Raw genomic sequence first — 24,431 nt, forward strand, 5'->3', positions numbered from 1 at the left:
TTACTGCGTTGTAGGACACTACAGTCATTCCTAATGACATGGACAGTAGGACTGAGTGCACCCTCAGTAAGTCTGCAGACCACATCAAGCTGTGTGGTGCAGTAAACACACTGGAGGAAGGGAAGGGATGCCATCCAGAGGGACCATGAGAGACTTCAGGAGAGAGCCCATGTGAACCTCATCTAGCTCAACAAGGCCAAGTGCAAGGTCCTGCACCTCAGTCAGTCAATACCGACTATCAACACAGACTAGGGAAATTAAGGGATTGAGAGCAGCCATGCAGAAATGGACCAGAGGATACTGGTGAACAAAAAATTGTACATGAGGCGGCAACATGGGTTTGCTGCCCAGAAAGCCGATTGTGTCCTGGGCTGCACCAAATAATGTGACCAGCAGAGTGAGGGAGGTGATAATCCTTGCTTTAGTGAGACACCACCTGGAGTACCACATACAGTGTTCCCAGCACCAGGAATACATGGATAGGTTGAAGCAGGTCCAGAAAAGGAACACAAAAATGGTCAGAGAGCTGAAGTACTCCTCTGAAGATAGGAGGCTGAGAGTGATGCAGTAGTCAACACTTTGTTTTGTAAACCAAAGAGAAATCTGTGTGTCAGTACTAATGAAGAAGGTGGAAGAAAAAATTCCAACCTTACAACAGTGAACTGGAAATGCACTGATCAGTCTGGTCAATAAGCAAATTCCTAGCCAATCAGCCAATCCCAGTATTTCAGCACTCTGCAAATACATCCAGTTTGCTGACAGCAAACAATATAGACTTGCAGAATCACAATGATCTCATAGGTCTACTCAGGAAACAAAAAAATTCTGAAGCTTAGTAAGCCTTATAGTATGATATATTCACATGTGTTAATTCACAATTCAAGGACAGTTTGTCCTTTAAATGCATAAATAACAAATATCATGCAGTCAAGATGACCTTGCAAATTTATAGAAATATTTTTTACGATTAACTGTGATGTGTGATCTACATGTGTGTTTCACCATCTCTTAATATATGCCCATTGAACTCAAAAACCAAGTTTCTAGTTAACAGCAGCCAGTGGAGAAACCCAGGCAGACTTTATGGCTATGGGGTACCAGAGACACAGAGAAGAACATTTTCCTCATTTTCATTTGTGTTCCTTCACTACCATTGCAAGAGTTCATCGCTCAATTGCTAAAAAGCAGGAACAGGGAGTGGCTGGGGACTTATTAGCAGAGACTTACATGTAAACATGAACTGGTTTCCATCAGAGGTCTTGCCTCAAGATGGACACCAGAACCTAATCAAAGCCCTTATGAACTCATAAGGCTTGTAGTAATGTGAAGAAAGCTAATATTATCTCCTTACTAGGACAGGCTTAAAGAAATAAAAAAGGTAGAAAACCCCTCTTACATGAGCAAATATTTATCCAGACACTTCAGACCAGTTTCTACTGAATTGGTCAATACTTAATCCCAGTGACATCCCAATGGACAGAATTACCTGGTTATTTCTTTTTTACTCTGACAGAAAAATTAGGAAAGAGCTCTGTTAAATGGACTTGAAACCCAACACTGCCTAAAATACAACATTTCTGATGAAGGTTACCTACATAAGAAAAAGAAAAGCTAAGAATTCAATAGCAATTTTAAGCCTTTATGAATTGCTGGAAACAGATGTCATTTTTCTGGATGATCTGAAAGTCATTTTTGTAGGAGTACTCATCTGCTGCCAGCCACTAACATGCCAAAGCACGTCAACAACATGCCCATTAGCTCAAAGCCATAGTGAATAAATTACCTTTGCTTCCAACTCAGTCATCTTTTAGCCAAATTCTTGCCATGCCCTCTATGCAGCCCTATATCTATAGCCTTCTGTGCAGTCCTACATATCTCCTAAAATCTCATATCCATTTTACATTCATTCTGCTGCTTACCACAAGACAGAAAGGAATCAGCCATTTTACTACTCCCTGTAGTGTATTTGCCTTAACTTGCAAGTATCCACACTCCTGAGAAGGTGCTTAACATTACATTGCTAGAACACTACTAGAAACACTGGTCTACATACCTTCCCCTGTTGCATTGAGCAGTCCACACATCCCACCTGAATGTTTCCATGTTTTGCTCCAGGGATTATCTGTAGTCGTTCAAAGTCAGTCCCTAGTACCACAATATCACATCCTGATGCATATGCCTAAAATAAAAAAAAAAAAAAAAATTAAAAAAGAAACAAGAATAAAACTTTGGCTACTTACAGCATATCAGTGAAGAATGAAACAGTACGGTCCACGTATCCTATCCATGTAAAACACAATATAGTCAGAAGTACAGAAGTATTTACAGAGATAAGAGATGCCTACAGTTTAAAATCAAGCAATAGTACTGGAAAAGGACTTTTTCTCCATACTTAGAAGTGCATCGAACACTTCCATAACAAGCAAACAGGGGTTCCAGATAGAAGAGGCAAAAAAAAAGATGGGAGTTATGAAAACTTCTAGAAGAAAAAGCATGAAAGGAAGTTCTTGCAAAGTAGGAAAAAGTAATATATTTCTTACATTGGAGACAGAAACTTTTTAAATTTTACAATTTTTGAAACTTTTGAAAAGGGCGAATAGAATCAAGGAGCTAAAATGGTACAAAGTATTTAGTATGGAAATGAAGATTAGTTATACAAAAGCAAAACTGTGCTCTCAGACTTTTTGAGTCTCCTGTTACTCGCATTAATTTTATTTTCTCTTACATTTATAATGTCTCTAACACCTTCACAGAGCCAGTTCATTGAGTACTGCAATGTCTGAGACAAAATTTCTTCCTTTCTTCTTGGAAGTTTTATTAGAAACTAAATACAGATTAAAATGGAGAAAAACATTACACACTGGAGAAACTTGTGGAAACAACAGTGAGCAGAATCATCCAATTAGCACAGGAATGCAGCATTCAAGGATGAAAGTCTAGAATAAGGAATGCACATTCATTAAAAAGTTAGAAAGACAGTAACAAAATTAAGAGCACGAACAACAGTGTTCTGTTAGAGAACAAGAGAATGATAAAAGGTTCAAAAATGCCATGTTAATTGGCTAAAAGATTTAAGAGCAGTCTCACAAACTCTGGAGAAGGAAGATCTCCAGATACTGACAAAAATTACCATGATCATCACAACCAACCCTACTAATATCTAGTATATTAAATAAAAACTGTTGACTTGAAAAAAAGCAGAAAAAGTGAATGTTAGATTTACAAATCTGAAATATGAATGAGTACTTTTACCAAGCCTGACCTAGACTACAGTACCATTACAAACATGAAAATAAATAATAAAATATAAAAAATATGGAGATTTTGTTCCAAAGACATTTTTCTGCACAAAGGGTGCAGTAATGCTTCACAAAACAATCTTACCCAGAACACTGTGATCACTATCTCAGCCAATATTCAGCTATCACTGCAATAAGCAGAATACCAGGCACCCTTTAAATAACCCGATAACTGAAAATTCTGTCTGTAATTCTGTAGACTAAATACAACTATATATTTATTTATGATCACTTATTATTGGTCAGGTTTTTGAGCCCCTTCCTGTCCTGTCCCCTCTTCAATTTCAAGAAGAGGTTCAAGCAATATAATTCCTCCTGTTGAAAGAGCAGCATTTATTACAAATGGACATACTAAACTGCAGATTCCAAAGCAGTCTGAAAGGGAAAATTTAGTAGCAATTTCATTCAAATGTTAAAGTGATCACTTTCATATTGTGATGGCATGAATTTTGGATCTGCTCATCACAGAACATTTTTTTTCTTCAGTAAAAAACCATCTTACCTGGTGACTCACTGGTTAAGTCCATAGTTCACCAGAAAAAGGTTATTCAGAATTACCATATAAACAAATTTTCCCTAAGCCATTTTGTTGAATTTAGCATTCTGTAAGGAGGCAATTTTAAGGAAAACAAATACTATTAAAAAAAAGTGTTTCACTGTAAAGATATGACATAGAAACATTGACATGGCTTTATTAAAAATGTATATAAAAGACAGAAGTGTCAAACACTGTATGTATGAAGCCCACCTGCTCCGCTGTATGCCCTCTAGGCCTCATCAGAACTTCACAGACTTACTATACTTCTCACATCTGATTCTCTCCATTTCTAACTGAAATCACACAGTGTCACACCACCACAATCATTGAATAGAAACAGAATGTTTTGGGTTGGAAGGGACCTTAAAGATCATCTAGTTCCAACCCCCCTTGCATGGGCAGGAATATCTTTCACTACACCAGGTTATTCAGAGCCCCGCCCAAAAAGGTCTTGAACACTTCCAGGGACTGGCATCCACAGCTTCTCTGGACAACCTGTTCTAATGCTGCACCACCCTCACAGCAAAGAATTTCTTCTTAACATCTAATCTAAACCTTCTCTCTTTTAGTCTGAAGTCATTCTCCCTTATCCTGTCACTACACGTCCTTGTAAAAATAGCCTCTCTCCATCTTTCTTGTAGGTTCCCTTCAGGAACTGGAAGGTCACTTCCAATAAGATCACTCTGAAGCTGAACAATCCCAATTCTTTTAGCCTTTCCTCATAGAAGAGGTGCTCCATCCCTGTAGTCATCTTAGTGTTCCTCCTCTGGACTTGCTTGGAGAGGTCAACGTCCTTCCTGTACTGGGGACCCCAGAACTGAACACAGGATTCCAGTGGGGTCTCACCAGAGCGGAGTAGAGGGGCAGAATCACCTCCACTGCCCTGCTGGCCACACCGCTTTTGATGCAGCCCAGGACACAGCTGGCTTTATGAGCTGCAAATGAATGTTGCAGGGTCATATCCAGCATCTCCTCCAGCAGCACCCCTAAGTCCTTCTCGGCAGGGCTGCTCTCGACCTGTTCACCCTTAAGCCTGTATTGATACTGGAGGTTGCCCCAAACCAGGTGCACTACCTTGCAGTTGGGTCTTACGGTAACACACACCACTAACAGCAATCTTGAAATTCATAAACTAACCATTTTAAGGGGATCAAGAACTCAATCAGTTTTAGCATATAAAAATAGTCCTGAGTACACTTAGCATTTTGCACTGAAAGAATGCTACAGTAACAGTAAGAAACACTATACAGCGGAGTCTTGAGGAACTGGTATATTCATCAGCGTATCAGGAACAAGGACTTAAAACAGTATGGTAGAATATGCGGAGTTGGAAGGGACCCATAAGAATCATCGAAATCCAACTTCTGGCCCTGCACAGGACCCTCATCAAGGGTCACACCATGTGCCAGAGAGTGTTGTCCAAACGCTTCTTGAACTCTGTCAGCCTAGTGACTGCTTCTCTGGGGAGCCTGTTCCAATGCCCAACCACCCTCTGGGTAAAGAATCTGTTCCTACTATCCAACCCAACACCCCCCTGACACAGCTTCCTGCCCTTTCTTTGGGTGCTGTCACTGGTCACCCCACAGAAGAGATCAGTCCCTGCCCCTCCTCTTCCCTTCACAAGGAAGCTGTAGACTGCAATGAGGTCTCCCCTCAGTCTCCTCCTCTCCAGACTGAAAAAACAAGTGACTTCAGCCAATCCTCATATGGCTTCCCCTCTAGACCTTTCACCATCTTCATAGTCCTCCTCTGGACTTTAATAGCTTTATAACCTTCTCATATTGTGCTGCCCAAAGCTCAGAACCCAGGCTAGGTCCTGCTAAATCGGGCTGTGATGGACAACAGTAGCTTAAAGAGGTATGCAAGACGTATTCTAGACCTGCTGTTGCTTGAAAATGTTCCCTTCATGAACACAAGTCAAGAGCTATGGCTCCCCCTCTCTTTTTCTATGTTGAACCATTGTTATTATTTTATATTTAATAGTAATTTCTCACCCAAATTCATATGCTGCGTGTTTAAAAAAAAAATGTTTGTCAAATTGGGGATGAACTTTCTTATGAAAAGTCAGGGAGTACATTCTCATCCTAGTAGTTCTCAGTTCTAACAATTTATTTTAAGTTCACTTGTAAGAAGGTGGGGGTGAGAGGAGTGACCCTTCAAAATCTTATTTCTGGAAGAAAAATACAATCATTGACCCTTATGTTCTGGTATTTTTCCATATTATCTAAAAAATTTTATATTTTAGGGAAAAAAAAGAATCACTTCTGACATCAGTCTGTTCAGAGGGATTAGATAATTCTTGGTCACATTGGTTTCCCAATGCCCAATAAGCTGCAGAATCACTGACTAGCTCCTAAGCCTGTAGAGCTGATTTGTTCTCAAAGAGATAGAAGAAAAAAAAAAAAGGCCTTTTCAAAGAGCTTCCAAATATAACTACAGCCAAGCAGAAGGATGATAACTTGGAGGTTATTTTTGATGTTTAGTTAATGTTTGCCTGCAGGAGAACCACAATTTCAAAGACAAAAGGCAAAAGATGCAGAGAATAAGGAAGTTACACACTACAATTAAAAAAAGTGTCTGAATAAGAAGGTGACTCAGTTGTCTGGCAAATGAAACTGCAACGGGCTCCCTTTCCTACTGCTGCCCACCATTCCCTTTATATCTCACTCTGACCAGACACTTTAGAAGGGAAGCTTGAGCATCTCCCCTCCTTCCAAGGTGTCCTTGCTTTGGTTCTTTGCTGTCCCCTCTGCAACTCAACTACTAGACTGTACCTGTGCAGAGACGTCAGATCCTCTTACACATTCACTGGATCTCAGACTGCAGCTCTAATGAGGTTTCCAAGCAGTAGTATGCCATAAAGACATTTCTCCAAAGCCAGTCCACAAAATTAACTACTGGGCTAATTCTACTCCTTTTTTTTTCACTGCAGAAATTGTATGGGTCATATTAACTTAATATATAATGAAAGACTGTACTCAGGAGTAAGAAATAACTTCCTTATTTGTTATGTGAGACAACAAAAATGAATTCTGCCTACCAGTCACTTTATCTAATTTTTATAGCAAGAGTTATCCACGACAGCTCACGTCACTCATTTTCATTTTGACAGAAGCTAATGTTTTTCTATAAGCTATGGAACTGAGAAAAGAGGTAATTCTAGTCTTCTATTATGCATGGGGCAAGAAGCAATCTTACAGTATAAGAATTTATTTTATATATACTTTTGAGTACATTACTTGGCCCTTGGTGGCAGGGGTGGAGCACAAAAAGCTGCCATACAGTTGAATAAGGAAAGAGTTCCCAAATATGTATTTTAAAAAATAATAATAATATAAAAACTTCAAGATGACTTTTCAAAACAAGCAGAGCCTCTATGTCTAATGCTGGCAAACCATAAAAGCCTTTCACCTTAAGAACGCCCTGGAACATTTACAAGAAAGTTGTCTTTGCACAATGAGACAAGCAGATAATGTGATATTATCATGTTCTTGGAATGTTTATTAAACAATGCTTTGTTCTTCTGTTACAGAAATAAACAAGATAGAACTAGTTCAAGCTGCATGACCATGGATCTCTCTGCTGACATAACAAAACAAGCCTGAAATAAGGGAGTGAAAGATGTTTCAGGCCTGTGAATATAAATGTGATTTTGCATTGCAGTACTGGGTTTTCACACAAATTCTACACATTCTTTTAATCCAATGTCAGCTCTTATTTCTAAATTAATACCTCTTAGAAGAAGATTAACAGATATTTTGACAATAACAGTGGTTTAAAAGCATTGAGTTTTAACATACAATAGTATAGACAATTATATGAACTATTCTGATTTCTTTCTAAAATGAAAGCCTGATATACACAACTCAAAATCCAAGACTGGTACTGGGAACTCTCAACAGAAGGAAAGCAAATAACCACGGGTCTTGACACGGCACAGCATCTCTAAAGCAATTATTTCCCTTACACTCAACCTTCTTGATATATTTCTTCTATGTACTGACAGAAGTTTTTGCTGTAGTTTCTGCTACAGCTACATAAGGACTGATACATTACCTTGTACAACTTGTGCAAGCTTTATTTAACCTACATCTCCTACAGGAAGGGCACAAGTACACCTAATTGCCAGCTATTATCCATGGGTGAATGCAGCAGTATGTGTGTGCACACATACATATTTATAAAGTAATATATATATATAAACCCAGGCAAATACACAGGGGATGAACATACAGATTACAAATATAATGCACAACTCAGCAGAAGTTAGGACAAAAATTAAAGGCAAATAAATCTATAAAGAGGCAATACTGTGACAATGGCTGTATTTTTTTCCTTTGCACAGAGTGGTCAAAATCAAAAAGCACAGCCATCGTGAATTATTCTATTCTTTTTGGTGTGGTCTCTCTCCATCCTCATTTTTGCATCACAACTTACATTAGTCTAAGTGTTCAATTTTAAAATCTTATTTAAAATAAATAAATTCTTTTGTTAAGATGCTTAATTAAATTTTAACAACTACTCCTTCATCATGTTTGGAAAAACCCCCAACTTTCCAAACTATGCAATACTTTATTATAGTATATATAAGTAGCAAATTGATTGGCCATGCAGTTACAATCATGTCTCACTGAAACTCCACTTTTCACTGATGTGTAAAATTTTATCCCCCCCCTTTTTTTTTTTTAAGATTAATTCAGTTAAGAAGATAGTAAATTTTGCAAATCCATAACAGCTTAACTGGACATTATTTTTTTAAAAAAAGTCTCCAAAAGGTTTCCTTCCCTTCACTAAATCTCAATCAAGAAGCAAGTGTAAACAGCGTAATTCCTTGCTTGAGTCTTACAATCACTCAGTTAATTTTCTGGACTACAGATATCTGCAGAATTCTAAATACAAGTATTAAGTATTTTCTAGACAGACAAGTAACCATTTCATTGAGTCACAAAATCTACTTTTATTTATCAAAAAAGTCTGCAAAATGGGAAATCTTTATACCTTTGAAAAACTCAGTCTTGACCAAGCTATCTGATGTGGTCTTGATGAAGCTATCAATGCCGCCCCCCCCCAAAATTTTCAAGTGCTTTTCAACTTCAAATGTTAAATTCATAGTTTTATCTATCGTACAAACCAAGTCTCAAGTCCAGAATGAATTTAATCTCACAGAGAGAGGAAATGTGCCAAGAAAATGTTTTGGTCCCATTAAAATAATCCATGTAATTAATCTTTCTTTCACAAATTTTTACCCTTACAAACAATCGCTCTTTTGTCACTTTTCTTATCAGCCTTAGGACTTGTACTTGTAAAGTTGCTATTGCTCACAGTCATTTTGCTCCCCCATCTTCTGCTACTTGGAAAAAAAACAAAAAGAAAAACCAGAAAAAATATTACAGAATCAGAACTGAACAAGTAAAAATGCACAAAGCCAACCAATCACAAAAGTGCGGGTCACCCAGTAATTTAAATACAACTTCAGCAATAACTAGTTCAGAGTAACCCTATTTGATGAACTACACGAACTTTTTAAACTTTTATTCTAATATTTCAGATCTGAAATGAAAAAACGAAGGATGTCTTCCACCATGGACAATTACACGGAAAATAAAACAATTTCAATTTCAGGGGGAGGATATAAAGAATAAACAGTTAAATTCTGACATCTGAGGGCCAAGGTCTCATTCATTTAGTGTTACTACTGCCTGCTCTCCACAGATAAACAACAGGCATGCTTATAATAACTTGATGATTATGAGCCTTTTTCTATATATAAATAAAAGATGGGCTAAAGACTCCTTATCAAGTGTTCTCTCCAAGGAAGGTCATGCTCCACTTTACACTTCACATCCTAAAAATCCAAGGTCAGAACAACAAACATGTACACCATTAGAACAAATACACCACTAGAACAAGTATCTCAAACACCTTCTTAAAACAACTGAACATATTCAAAAAGGTGCATACAATTCAGCGGGTACAGGCATTTTTTTACTAGTTTTGCTTCCAGTTTTTCAGAGGTCAAGAGAAGAATCTGATATTTTTAGCTTAAAACTGTAATATCTTAAGTATTTTGCTTCAAATATTCAGTGTTGCGCATCAGAAAACATTCTGAAGCATAGTGTATACTAAATTAAAAAATCAAAATATTACAGACCAAGTTCTCCTGTTGGACAAAGATAACTTGCCCCACTTGTACATAACCCTGAAATATCAACTCTCATGAGTTCTCAGCCATGAAAACTGGAAGCATAGAAGCTTAACATGAAGCACAGAAGTCAGACATGTTTGGATTTTTTTCTAAAACATAACTCAACAGTATTTATACTAATTAATGCTTATATCATAATTTCAGACATGGAAAAACAACTGTCAAATTTTTTTTCTTGGATTTTTTTAAAGGTTTAGTCCATCATTTCTTCCCAAAAATGCAGAAATTAGCTTCAGTACCTTTCACTTAATCCTTCTCAGCAATCTTATTAACTTAAAACGGTAGTACAGAATGAGTAACAACAACAAAAACAGCCCTGAAGCACTCAAGGATATTTCTGTTAGCAGTTTTAAATCTGAGGAAAAGAAATCCATTAATAACCTTCTGGGGAAAAGGACAAACTAAGGAAGATGAATGAGCCTATGGGAAACATTATTATTACACATTAATAAACACTGTTACTATATTTATGTGAAAATAGTTCTTGTAAAAAAAAAGACCACACTAGCAGATACTGAAAACTGCACTTCCCAGTCATGCCTTTCTCCTCAAGAAGAGATTCCTACTCTTCTTACCCACTGGGGAACTCCAACACTTTTGATAAGTTGGGCTGTAGCAGGCAGAAAGTGAGTTCAGTGACAGTAATGATTCGAATTATTTCCCTCAAAAAAGAATGAAACCAAAATGGGAAACTTATGAGAACATACTTTGAAAGCCTACTAGCATTTCACTGCAAAGTAGACCTCCTTGTCTCTTACAAAACAGTGTCCCACCACCTTCAGTGTGTCCTTGATGAAATTTCTGGATACATAAAACCAGAAAGTTTGGCACAGTTGGCATACGAAGTCCCAACTGCTGTAGTTTAAGAAATCTTCCAACATGAACTTATTTATAGGATCCACTTTTTTGGAAACAAGCACATCGCCGGACAATGCTGCAGAACTCTCACTGTCAGCCTAACCGTGGGAAGGCATCTCCTCGCCCCAGTGCCTCAGAGCGAAGCCACAAGTAGCCAGATGAATTTAACTGCACCTTCCAGATAGACAGCAAACCGTAAGTTTCTTAATTCTTGCATTTCTAGCTATCATTCCCCTATCAAACTGAAAACCACGCCATGCTGAAGGTGGGGCGGCCATAAAAGGTAAGGTTAAAAGCACTCAAAACCTGGTGCCCTGAGAAACTTTTGCTGCATCTTATTTTATTCCTCTTCGGGCTCACACAGAGGGAGGGTAGGAAGAAGAACACAACAACATAACTCTGTTTACAAAACAAAAGTGAAAGGGAAGAAAACACATACTAATAAAGCATTTGGCCTTTACCACGTACTGCAAGTGTTCTCCTTCCACTCTAAGCACAAACATCGACAGGGAGACCAAATATGCTTTGAAAATCTTACCACCACGGCAGGGTACTCCAGCACCGTCCCCAACTATCCGCAGTGGAGATTTCAACCCCCTACCCTGACCGCACGCCAGCGCCGAAACTCCCTAGCACCGAGAGCCGCACGTCCCGGCCGCCGTTTATGTAATCTTTTATCAGAGCCACCACCACACCGCGGCGTCCCCAAAGCCCCTGCGAGCCACACGTGCCCGCCCGCCCGCCCGCGGGCTCCGCGCCCTGCCCGGCACCGGGCCGGCAGCGCCAAGCCGGGGCCGCCCCTACGGGCAAGTTCTGCGGGTCTCCGCCACCGCCGGGCCCGCGACCCACAGGTCCCCCCGGCGGTGCCGCCGCTGGCGGACGCGCCCCCGCGGCTCGCCCCGCGCCCCGGGCCGGCCGCGGCCCCGCGCCTGACGCAGCCGCTTTGGGCGCCGGGCAGCGCGGGCCCCGCGGAGGCGCCGCGGCCGCGGCGGGGGGGACACTCACCGTGAAGGGCTGCTCGCGCAGGCTGCCCACGGAGAAGCAGCTATCGCCGGGGTTCACGGCGCCCGTCAGCACCTGGTGCAGGTTCATGGCTGGCGGAGGGCGCGGCCGCTCGCCCACCGCCGCTCGTCCCCCCGCGCCCGGCGGCGGCGGAGGCGGCGCGTCCCAGCGGCGGGGCGGGGGCCGCGCATGCCCGGCCGCGCCGCGGTGCCTGGGGCGGGCTGAGGGCTCTGCGTGCGAGGGCGGAACTTGACTTCCCTGCTAAAATAACTTGACTTTCCTGTCAAAATAGCTGTGGAAAGCGCTGCGGCCGAGGCCCTGCGAGGGGACCGACGCGCCAGAGCCAGGGGGTGGGTGACGGAGCGGACTCACGGGCAGCGGTGACCCCGAGCGCAGTCCCTTCCAGCCCCCGCGCCGGGGCTCAGCCGCAGCTTCCTCGGCGGCAGTGACAATGGGAAGCACGTGGCAGCGGGACGCTTGGTCCCCCGAGGATCGCTTGAACATCAAATCACCTGTAGGCAACCGGGCTTTTCGCTGTCCTCATAAAATGAGAGGAAAAGGGAGCAGGGTAGGACGGGCGCTGCTTTACGTGCAGTTTAAAAGCGGGTTTAGTGGAGCCCAGTTTGGCTCGACGAGACGAGGAAAGGTCAAGTCGGGCCCGAGAGCACCAGGCAGCCTGACCTCCGCGACGGCTCTTCACGTCCACCTCACCATTTCAGTAGCGCTTCGCCACCAAATGGACTGACAGTGTCTCGCCATTGTGACACAGCATGGCCATTCTTTCTCCGACACTGAAAGCACTTTATAATATATTTTTTCCACCGTAACTAGTTTTTAGGATTCTGTAAATTTCTCCTAGGGACTTCAGCATCACTAATGTTTTCCCTTGTAAATTACAGCACTCAAGTAAAATTTTAATTCATCAACTGTTAGAGCATCTTTCTGCCCACCAGCTGTTTCAAGAAATTATACATAATTAAAATAATTTCACAATGTTAGGCATAACTTTGTGTACCACATCCCACGCTACTTATAAGATGATACTATGTATCTGTACATGGCAATGCCTTTTTTCCTTTTGTAACTTTTTCAGTCTCTGCGGAAGCAAGGTCAATTTCATACCGTTTTGGGCACTATGTCTTACAGGTCATTTTAGTAAATATAAGCCTTGCATCCTTTGAAAAGCAGAATGAAAAGCATCTCACCATAACACAATTTCCTGCAATAATTATTGCAAATAAAATAAAGATTTCTTACATTTTTTAAAATCTCCTGATAGGAGAAAAAATCCATCAAGTTTGGCAATCTGTGCATATCGATGTTCCTTCAAAGAGCCATGGTTTTCTCATGGTAGTTATAAACTGCTATCACCATAATCACTTTTGTTTGGCAAAGGATAAAAAAGCTTATCCAATTATCCTATCAATGAATAGTAATCTTACCCTTACTAGGAGTTCTGATCACTGATAAGTGATTTTATTCTTCTGCCAGCTGTAGAATCTCATAAAGCAACCTTAGTGGATTTTTAAGTTAACAGAAATTCTGTTCATTGGGTTCTAGGCAAGCAAGTGAATTGTGACTGAAACAGTAAGAGGCCCTTATTTGGCATTTTCAGCACAACCAGCTACTTCTGGGCTCAGACTGTGAGCTGCTCTGTTCACATTTGCAGCTAGCTGGGACTTCTTCTCACAATGGCTGATGTGGAACACACTGGACAGAAGAGGTCAGAGATGCTGCAGAACTGGATTGGTTTTTCGAGCCTTATTCAATCCACAGCTGTAAAGCACATAGGATTTGCAGCATGATGAGAGAGTAGGGTAACAGGAGACAGCCATCCCAGACCTCTGTATGAGGAAGATGAAGAATTCAGGAAAAAGGGAAACTCAGGACACCAACTAAAATAATGAAAGGAAGAGTTTTACTCTGCAGTTCATAACTGCTTTTTAATCTATATCTAAGTACAACACAACATGACATGTTTACAACTGTCACACCCTAACACGCTGATATGCTAAGAAAATACAGAACTTCTCATTTCCTTCTTAAGTGGATTTGGTCTTTGTGACTACTCAGATTAATATGTTTGGCTTACTTCATAACAGAAAAGACATTATCTTCTGTTCTCTCCTCTGTGAATAGAGGGAAAGCCCATGTAATGACCTGTCAGGCACATATATCCATATCCTGGCTCACATCCCCACAAGAATGGGGCACTACCTTTCCCTTCCCACATCTGCTGTCAGCAGTGCACTGTCAGCAGTGCACTGTCAGGAGATCTCACACTTCACCTCACTGCTGGTTCTTGACACTGCTGCTGGACCTCTCCTACTTCTCAGCTTGGGGAATGGCAAGGACAGCCCCCAGCAGTGGGACTTGGGCACATGGCCTTCAGTTTGATGCCCTTTCTCACTTCTGTACAACATCTGTGAATTCAGCTGCAGACAAATTATGTACTGTATATTTTATTTTAATGTCAAAGTGAATGCACTGTTGGATACTTGCATTTGAAAAGAAAAACTTAAAATGATTCAGTAAAACTATAAGTGTATTTATACATCATCTTGTTGAGAAAAACACAGAGGTTGGTTTGCTCAGAACTTGAAAACTTGACAATTTCTGGAAGGTAAAAAAAAAGGCTCAACAAGCTAATAGTTGCTACAAAAGTGTTTTCTGTGGTTTTTGTTAATTTTGCATATTTTCTCACCTTCTCAGTAAACATCTTTTTCTTTTAAAAACACTTTTGTTTCACCTTTCACCCAGAGGAGTCTAAAAAATGGAATAGGCATTGAATTTACCTACAGGATTACAAAATTCTATCACAAGCTCCTTTTCATTGTTTTTTCCCCTAACCTCAGTAAATCTTCTTTCTTTGAGTCTTCCAGGAACTGCAGCTCTTGTCACAAGCTGATGACTCCTGTCATTCACAACTCCTGAGCATGCTCACTCAGCCCTTGCCTTCGTTTTTCTTTAGGGGCACTATACAAAATATTCTCAGTATCAGAAGAGCAAAACATAGAAAAGGCTATCACTATCCAGTATTTTAACATACGGTGGCTGTGGCTGTTCTGAAAGCCTGACAGAATTTCAGTATTTGTGCATGCACAGAAGGGCTTAGAAATAAACAATTTATTGCTTTTGGATTATTGAGCAAAGTGTTAGTTTTGCAATAACACTGAGGTCTTTGAATGCTTCATAGAGCAATACCAAGTATATGCATACACACTTTTCATTAATAAATCCTGCTTGTATTTCCCTAACAGTATCTGAAGAAAATCCAAATGACAATTTTATACTGCCACAAGTCTCTTCTAAATTCGAAATTGCACATCTGCAAAGCAAATCCATATTAACAATATTCTTCAGTGTAATTCAGTAGAAAATTGATGTATATATGTAAATTATTTCACTTTCAGAATTACAATGACATGCTTTCTGTTCTTTCTGTGCAATAAACATCTGTGAGTCACTCATTAACAACAGCAAGGTTTCTTATGTCAGTGATATACAGGCAGCTTTGAAAGAAGCTGGCATTTTAAGTAGCATGTTCAGAGTTTATATACACTGCTAGAAAATGTTCTTCTTCCCTTATTTCTTAATAATGAGCTATCAGAAGGTAACATACCTTTTCTTAATATATTTTATCTTTTTTTCCTTAAAAAAAACAATGCACTGCAGCCAGCAATAACCCACCTCATATACTCTTTGACCTTGTCTTTGTTGTCTTTGGTCGTTCTGCAGGGTTTCTTTGGTTTCTGAATAACCAAAGCAAAAGTCAGACCTTAGTGAGATCAAGACAAAAAAGCCTGTACTGATCTTAGGGTTTGGAGTTCTCCCTCTGTGCTCACACTGGAAATCAGTTGAAGAAGTACTTGATTCTCTTCTTGAACTTTTGTGACTTTTAACTGTGTAAAAAGAGTCAAAACACAGCATGGCATCTTGGGAAAATGTGAAATTCATAAATACATAAACGTTGACATTTAGTAGTGAGGTTCTCAACAACTGACCACTTTGTGAGACCTTTCTTTGCAAAAAGCTTGCTTTATTCATGTCTTCAGTAGCTTGTGTTTTCTATCTGTAGCCTGAAGGTTGGAGTGATATTTGGTTTTTTTTGGTTTTTTGTCTGTTCGTTTGGTTTTTACTGTTTTCATTTGGTGAAAGACATTTCATAACAGCTAATGTTGTTGTCACATCTCCTGTACAGTGCAGTACATCCCCTTTCACTTCAGTGATCTGATGTAACCTTTTACTTGGTGAGGAAGATATATACTGACTGGTACCTTTTTTACAAAATATTGGTAAAGATGTTTTCATTTATTAAATTTGGGGTTTTTTTGCTTTTGCTGATACTTCTGTTCCAGCTCAGAGTATCATCAGTAGTTGTTTCCAAGGTAGAAGTCAACCATTATTAGATCCTTCAGGCTTGCAAATTAACAGATAACAATTAATAGGCTTTTAAAATTTCCATTCATATTCAGGGTTTTGTATTGATTTCACAGACTGAGATTAAAGCTACTTTTTAAGAAAATCGTGGAAACACCGCTGGATAATACATTAACTGTCCACTCCTTCCCTGTGTATTTATAAAATACCCTGTGATTCCTGACAGAGAATGCCGAGCTGAACTTCATCTCTTGAGTGAGGGTGGTGGGTGGCCCTAGTGGGTCCCCCCATTGCTTCCCAGCAGACTACTGCCAGGACAGGGAGCTGCACTGGAGCAGAGCTCTGAGAGCTGCTGCGCAAAATATCCACTGGTAGACTGTGGTGCATAGATGAGAGTGATCTTGTGTGTCATGTAGGAGTCCTGTCCTGCTGCAAATGCTAAACAGTGACAATTCCCAGATACACCAGTCAGTTTTCAAATGTCATCAGTCTCATGTGCACAGGGTACTTTTTGTGCCCTAGTGCAATAGTTCGTATCCTGGAAATCACTGAGCTAGCCTTTCTCCACCCAAATACAGATGCCATTTAGTTGGTCAGTTATTTGTGTAGACCTAGGAGACTCAGTCTGGCCTTGGAGAAGTTCTGCTGACAACTCACCTGCTGGCACTGAGCTCTGATTAGGCTGCTTGTGTATGGTCTGTTACTTGAAATTCACATGAAAGGCTATTGAAATAGGCATTATGAAGTACTATCTACCAGTATGTATTTGTCCTTTTTATATAAAACCTTAATTATTCAGTAAGTCTATTCTTTTTTTGATATACTGCCAATTTCAAGTTGAGTATAATAATAAATACTATTTTTTTTAGTTTACTGTGAAATGTTAAATTATATGTAAATAAATATGAACACTCCACATTCATATAATGAATATTCATATTGTCTGTCTATTCTAAGGAAGAATATTCTATTATATGTTTTAAACTTTCTGTGGTATTTCACATGGTACATGTTTTCCATATCATGTTTAAAAGGGTGGCATCTTTTATATGTGTCCATAAGAAACTTACTTGAGGTATAATGCAATCACTTTAGTGTTCCTTTCATGTTGGATATATATGTTTCCAAATTCAGTATCAGCGTATCTCCACAAGTCTGTTGCATACAGACGTTTATATTTAGGCCTTTAAAATGCCTTAGGATGCTCAACAGCTAGCCTGAAAAAATAAAGTCATTTTATGCTATTTATGCTTTTATCTCTTTAAGGTAAACCTTTATGGTTAGGTTTTAACCTCATAGGAGGATTTGGTTAGACAGAGGTTTGGTTATTCCCCATACATATACACAGACTTAAGCAGATGGCCATTCTAGTATTGGGAAAGAAAAACAAAAAACCCATTTTTCTCTCCAGTTGCAGTGGAACTAACAATTTCCCCTCAAATGCATACACCCCCTCGTATCTCACAGCTACTTTGTGAGGTAGCCCCACTTTTTGTTCTTTTGCCAGCAGTTTTAGTGGTATGTAGCTCAAAGTTGTTTCTTTTTCTGCTTGCTACATTTCACTAACAGAGATCAGGCATTCCTACATACAAATGCAGGGTGTCTGAACAGTTAGGTATACATGCTTTTTTAATATTAATATTACCTTCTTGGTATTGCTTTTATTCCCCAAAGTAGGAGGGAGAAAGTAAGAGCAACCAAATGAAGGGGGGTTCATCTCTGTGTTACTGCACATCCCTTGCACCATTCAACAGCATATTCATAGCTCTGTAGAAACATAAAATTTAATAAAAGTGCTGAGACAAATGAAACACTAGCTTGGTAGTAGATTTCAGCTTGGTAGTAGATTTGCAGTTGACTCCTATATGATGAATAGAAAATGGCATTGCAGTTACTGATTTTGGGTGGAACAAACCACACTTACGGGGCTTGCAAAAAAAACTATTAAAATTACTGTCTTTCTCATTACTTGAACACCTGTATGACATCTGTTTTTCTTTATATGGTAATAGAGTGCTTGTGTTTTTATAGGAGAGAATGGCATTGAAACATCCTCCATGTTATAAACAACAAATTATAGGATTTTTTTAACATAATGGTTGACAGGAACTAAAATTTATACATGCACATTTTAATACATAATGAAGAGTGGTGGGTTGTTCATCAGTACCATCTGTTTTATAACTCAAGAAAATGAGCTTTGACAATTAAGATTTAAAAAAAAAAAGTGCATGCAACTTCCTTGTTTAAAGATTGTTAAGTGTGTAAAGTGTCACTGTGTTTTATGAAGACTGTGACTTTCCTGAAATAGCATGTGGGTTTGTGGTGTACACTGTTTAATCTGCCCAAGAGCAATATTGCTTCCTCGTGACTCTTCCTCCACCACATATTGTACGATCCACCTCAATGAACTGATTTTATTTAATGCTGAGTCAATATTTACCACTTTGCTACTGCCTGCAGTAGTTGTAATCCCTGTCTGAGCAACTGAATGGTACCAGTAGCTTTTTAAAGCATTTAGGCCTTAATCCAGTCATATTCAACCTGTTTCTAATGAAAATTAAGGGTCCTCAACACCCCAAAGTGCTACAATGCCTTGGTTATTACTGTTTATTGCTTGTATTGCAATAGCCCTATAAAACTTGATTGAACAATGGGGAGATACTTTGTGAGGTAGGGCATGTATAAAACCTAGAACGTGCTTTTTCCACAGTGTTGTTCTAACGCCATGGAGCAACTAATAGGATTTTTTTCCCTGCATGTGTGAGCAAAAGAGATCCTGTTGTACCAGAAGCATACACCTGAGAAAGAACCAAACATAAGAGAAAATATGAGAGAAATTAAATAAAAGCAGCCATCAAGAAGCTTTGATACACTAAATCACTTTGTAAATGCAGACTGGGATCCAGGCAAGCCTGGTTTCTTTCATGTTAGGTATATGTTCTTGCAAGCAGTTTATTCTGGTAGGTTATCAGTAATGATTTAAAAACACGAAGTCTAGTTGAACCATACAGATATCAAAATGCCAACACAGCAAATGAAAAACAGCTGTGCAAAGCTTTATTCCACAGGTACGTTTAGATCACGTGTAACAAGCTGGAGTAGACTGTCAGCTGTGTTGTAAAGATGATGCCCTTAAACACATTTTGGAGGAAGAGAAATAAATCGCTCTTCTGCAATTCCAGTGGCTTATTCTATACATTAACTAAGTTTCCATTGCATTGTGGTTCAGTGGCACTGATAAATACACTTAGAGAGCTTTAATCAATACCCCTCTCTACAAGGAATTTTTCTTTGAACTTTACTCAAGTATCTCCCTTTTTTCTGAGGGGCTTTGCAAAGAAGCAGGTAGCTAATACAGTCACAATGCAAAAGAGAAGCATGATAGGTATTCTGTGTTTGCAATTACACCTTACTCTATCTTCTTTCTAAATAAAAATAGAAAGACACAGTCTTGCCCCAGGAGGAGAGAGAAATAAAATTGATAATAATCAGATATAATTAGATTCTGTGTTTAAATACACTAGTCCAGAGAGGAAAATAATTAATAACTAACTAACTCAGTGAATAATGAGCACTCAAAAGCCTAAAACTGACAGTTCAATCTAGGAAATTGTTTCCTGCTCTTGAGTTCCACGTAAATATTGAACCGCCCTGTTTATTTCTCTGGAAGTCTGTGTACAGATGTGAGCATCCATATGTGTATGTTTTTGTGTGAGAGAAAGAGACTATGAATCATCACTAATGCATGCTATTGGCATGTTTTCAGAATGCATAGCAATCAACAATGATTACCTGAAATATGAAGATATATGAATGCTTGACTGTCATTGCTGGATGATTCAAACAACAACATGTCCTGCTTTGGGTTACAAGATTTTTATAGGTCTAAGAGTTCACAGTGTTTTCACATTACATAAGAAGTACTATCTAATATAAAAAGGATTTTTTCCGAGATGTAGCACTACGATTTTTGCGTTAACACCAGATGATTATTTGACAAATCAGTATTTCATTATTCTAATGTACTCTGTAATAAACAACAGAAAATACAAAACCATATATCAAAACCATTGAAATCAACAATTTGGTTTTTGCCATAGATAAAATCTACTGTGACAACTGTGATTTTCCATTGAATGATTGAAATATATATAAATAAAAATAACTGTCCTCAAGAAAGTTCCAGTGAAGTATTATAGCTTGGTTTCAGTACTGCTTGCACAGTTTTAAACTGTCATCACCAATAACTTAAAAAACTGTAAGCAAAGGCTCAAGCCCAAGAATTTAGAGCCTCAAGAACTCTTTAAAAAAACAATGTACCCATTTTACCAAAAAATATGTAGATATTTCCTGGGGGAAAAAATGGCAGGTTCAGATTTCATATTCTGTGACTTCCACATTAACTTAAACTTGTTTTAGTTCTGAAAGCTTTTAATTTATGGGACTCCAATAATACTTAAGACTTAAATGTTATAATTTCATTCCTTTTAATGAAGGTATGTCACATAATGAAGGTATGTCACATAAAAAAATTTTAGGTTTGGCAAATAGTAATTGCTATAAGGCCACTTTGCATAATATTATATTAAATAAAATAATTGAATTGGAAAAAATTTAAACCTTTATAAAAGAAGAAAAAATGAGCAGACTTGCTACACAATTGTATATTGTCCATTGGTCTGATGACAGGAATGAGAATGGAAATTAAAGCACTAAACATATCAGCCGTTAGTTTTATCACTTTTGGAGAACTCTAATGAAAAAAATATCTACAAATAATTTCATTCTTTCCTTTGGTCAAGTGTGCATTTTATTTACCAGTGACAGGAACTGAGAGATGGGTCTGGAAATTTGCCAGACCTTTTCATAGATACTAAATATACACAAAATATACACAAAATAAGAACATTAATCTCTTTCATGTAAATCAAATAAGTGACATCTGACTTGGGGTGTGAAGTTGACAGGTATTAAGTAAATAAATATTGGTCAAACGCCTTACAAGGCAATATGCCTGGGAATCTGCCAATGGCATGGGATGAGAAACTCGCTATTGCCCTCTGAAGACGGTATTTGTTTGCCCATCAATTGCAAATATTTGGCAATTGTCCCCCTAGGAGCCTCTCACAAGACTGGACAGGACTAAATTAACTGAGTAAAGAGAGAAGTGTGTCCTTTCTTTTCCTTTACCACTGTTAAGTGAAATATGTGCCTAAGATGGCTGGGACACTACATTTATTCATAGGTGCCATTATTAGGATATAAGTTTTTATAAACTTTTCTCCTAATGCTTTGCTGACAGGCATCACTGCAGCAGCAGACAGCAGCATAAACCTGACTGTCATGTCTGTTCAGCCTCAAATGCAACTCCTTTTGTTGCTGCTTTCAATCTCCTTACAAATCTGCCATGGGCACGGGACCACTCTGGTGGTCTGTGGACTGGTATACACCAGGTTATTTTACAGTTAGCTGCTCTCCATTAAAAGCTGCCTACACTTCTCTACCTCTAAACAGAGGCATCTAATGCACATGATGAGCACCTGAAAGTTATGTAAATACATGTCTCCAATAATTTGACGTGCTCATTTATACACTTCTCTGACTTCACAGTGTATACCTCACACCAACAAAATTTCTGTTGCACTGTAGTAAACAACCTGTGTGCAAATCAAGGTAATCTGAGGATAAACCCTTTACAAGTTACCAATGAATTTGTCACCTTTGTTCATATCACCACATGCTTTTTAATATAGAGGCTGTTTTATTAAATTTGCACCTGAGAATGACACTCAGATTTGACACACTACAACTTTTCCTCTGTTTCCTCTTTGGGTGACAGCACCATAACAAAGACCTTTGCTGCACATGATCGCACAGATACACAACAGCAAATTCAGCGTCAGATGCAGCTCAAACTACATAAGATTCTGCAATGTGCAACTTTGTGTAATACTCTGCAGCCGCAAGTCACACTAATTGCAGTATTTGTGTTGTTTGGCTGCTAAGTGGTTTTTCTTTCAGCATTGAACACATTGCTGTTGCTTATGAGCCTTTTTTTTCCTTTTCATGTGAATGTCACCTTAGCTGGCCTTGAACATGCCTGAGATATATTCCTTCCAGCCCATTTCCCACTCTTCACTGAAGTGAATGCTGATTTTTCTTACTGTTCTCAGCAGAAAATCATTGAGCTATCTTTGCCTATCTCACAGTAGTTCTCATATTCTGTGGGCTGCAGTGTTATAACATGGGATTTTGAATTCCTCTGTGCTTCAGATCATACCTGTCATGGGAAATGATAAGGTGTGATTATTTTAGGTCTGTTCAGCCAGGTGCTTCCAAGTCCTCAAATACAAATCTATATATGCAGAGAATTAATATTGTTAAATAATACTGCTTTAAGTATTACTTTTATCCATTGGATTTTCTTTTTTTTTTTCACAAAATTTTCAGTGTTTACAAGGGGAAAATGGGGATTTTTCAAGTTTCTTAAGGAAGTAGGCCCATAGCTGAGCTCACGGTTCAAATGAGACTGAGCACACAACAGCAAATGGGAGAGACTCTGATGATGTGACTTACGGAGGATATGCCATGGGGTTCCCAGCACTGTGTGCAGTGGCTGGTATGCCAGGGCTGGCTCGACCTGGACAAGGGGGAAGCCTTGGGGGCATCCAACAGCAGCTTCCAGTACCTATGAGAGGCTGTCAGGGAGCTGGGATCTTCTCAGTGGGACACAGTGAGCAGTTGAGGGACAGGAGAGGCCAAGATTGGCCATTAGGAAACCTCTCCCCAGGAGGACGGATGAGCAGTGCCCAGGGGTTGTGCAGGCTCTCCCCCCCACCCAGAGCAGCCTGGTCTGATCCCATGGCTGACCCTGCTAGGAACCATGTCTTGCACCAGCCACTTCCTGAGCTCTCTCCTCCCCTGGATTATCCTGTGGCACTGTGGTCCTTTGAACCTAGTCCTTGCTCACTCTTAAGGCTGGTGAGGCTATTCTTGACATTAACAGAAAAAATATTTAACCTTGTAATTTTTTATTACAACCTTTTGCATTGGCAAGCATTTTCAGTATTAACTGTCATGAGAGTGCTTAGGAACCCTTTCAAGATTGTACTTGAAGGAATAGATCCCTAGAAGGCACTTCTTCCTCCCTTCTGCTTGATGCAGCTGCTGACTCCTTTTTCGTGTGAGAGCTGGTAGAAACAGATTTCTACACTTGTTCCACTTTATGTTTGCTTTGCTGTTACATGTTCTTCCTTCATATCGCCCACGAAGGATAAAGAGGAAATGACAGCTTTTTCCTGAAAGACTGTAATTCAAAAAGCTTGTGTTTCACAGGGATATGGGTAGGTTCCCCAGTAAAGATAGACCTCTAAGCCTACCATATGCTGTTGTGCACATAAATCTCATCTTAAAGTTTTTAATTAATTTGGGTCAAATATGTTTTTGCCATCTTTGCTAAAGAAATATTTCTGGCTAATATTTGATGTTAATTAACAGCTCTCCTAGGGACGGTCTATATTTTAAGGCACAGTTCAGCAGAGCCAAGCTTGGATCCTTTGTCGAAGGCTAAACTTTGGAAAACATGCTTGCTCTTCTATTGTTGCACTTCCCAGTAAACAGTATAGTGGATAGTATCTGGGAATGTATGTTTCTCAGTTAACTCTTTAATCCTTCACTATTTCTTTAAAATCCTGACCACTTACGATGAGCTGCTGGTAGTTGCATCAATTTTAATATTTTATCTTTGACAAATACAGATTTCTGATATGCTATGGCATGATTTTTTATTAGAGTCTCTGCTAGTGTAATTACATCCTAATGGCACAACGTTATGACATCATCTTTGGTGGAACGTACACACTTTAGAGTTTGGCTTCTGCATGTCCAGAACTGTATTTGTCCACTTTAATAATTTTTACAGGTTTCATACTTAATATATTTTTCTTCTCTCTTTTACAGCTTGTTATACTCTGTGACCTCCACATATTCATGTGAATCCTACTTACACTGACATAAGTTTATTACCTTAAGTAGTAAGTCATCGGTGATATGTATCTCTGAATTGAGCTGGTAATAAGAGGCTCAGTGTGTTCTTCCCTGTCTGCCTTACTGAGATGAACTTAATGAATTTCTGCAACGCCTTATG

General features: G+C 39.2%; 1 protein-coding gene across 7 annotated transcripts in view; it reads right to left on the reverse strand.

Annotated features, from left to right (window-relative positions):
• DMXL1 (Dmx like 1) overlaps window positions 1-12,073 on the reverse strand; it is an 81,785-nt gene extending 69,712 nt beyond the window's left edge. For 5 of the 7 annotated variants that reach the window (XM_051789288.1, XM_051789291.1, XM_051789290.1 and 2 more), the window contains exons 1-2: window positions 11,906-12,072; window positions 2,054-2,179 (exon numbers count right to left, since the gene is read on the reverse strand). In XM_051789288.1, the coding sequence (XP_051645248.1) occupies window positions 2,054-2,179; window positions 11,906-11,992 (213 nt within the window). In that variant the 5' untranslated portion in view covers window positions 11,993-12,072. Of the gene's footprint in view, window positions 1-2,053; window positions 2,180-11,905 lie in introns of all 7 variants that reach the window. The other 2 variants (XM_051789292.1, XM_051789293.1) reach the window with 2 other exon arrangements.
• Between the last annotated feature and the right edge of the window lie 12,358 nt (window positions 12,074-24,431).

The sequence above is a fragment of the Manacus candei genome, unplaced genomic scaffold (assembly GCF_025592945.1).
Source record: "Manacus candei isolate 608988 ecotype Guabito, Panama unplaced genomic scaffold, ASM2559294v1 h1tg000027l, whole genome shotgun sequence".
NCBI classification, from domain to species: Eukaryota; Metazoa; Chordata; class Aves; order Passeriformes; family Pipridae; genus Manacus; species Manacus candei.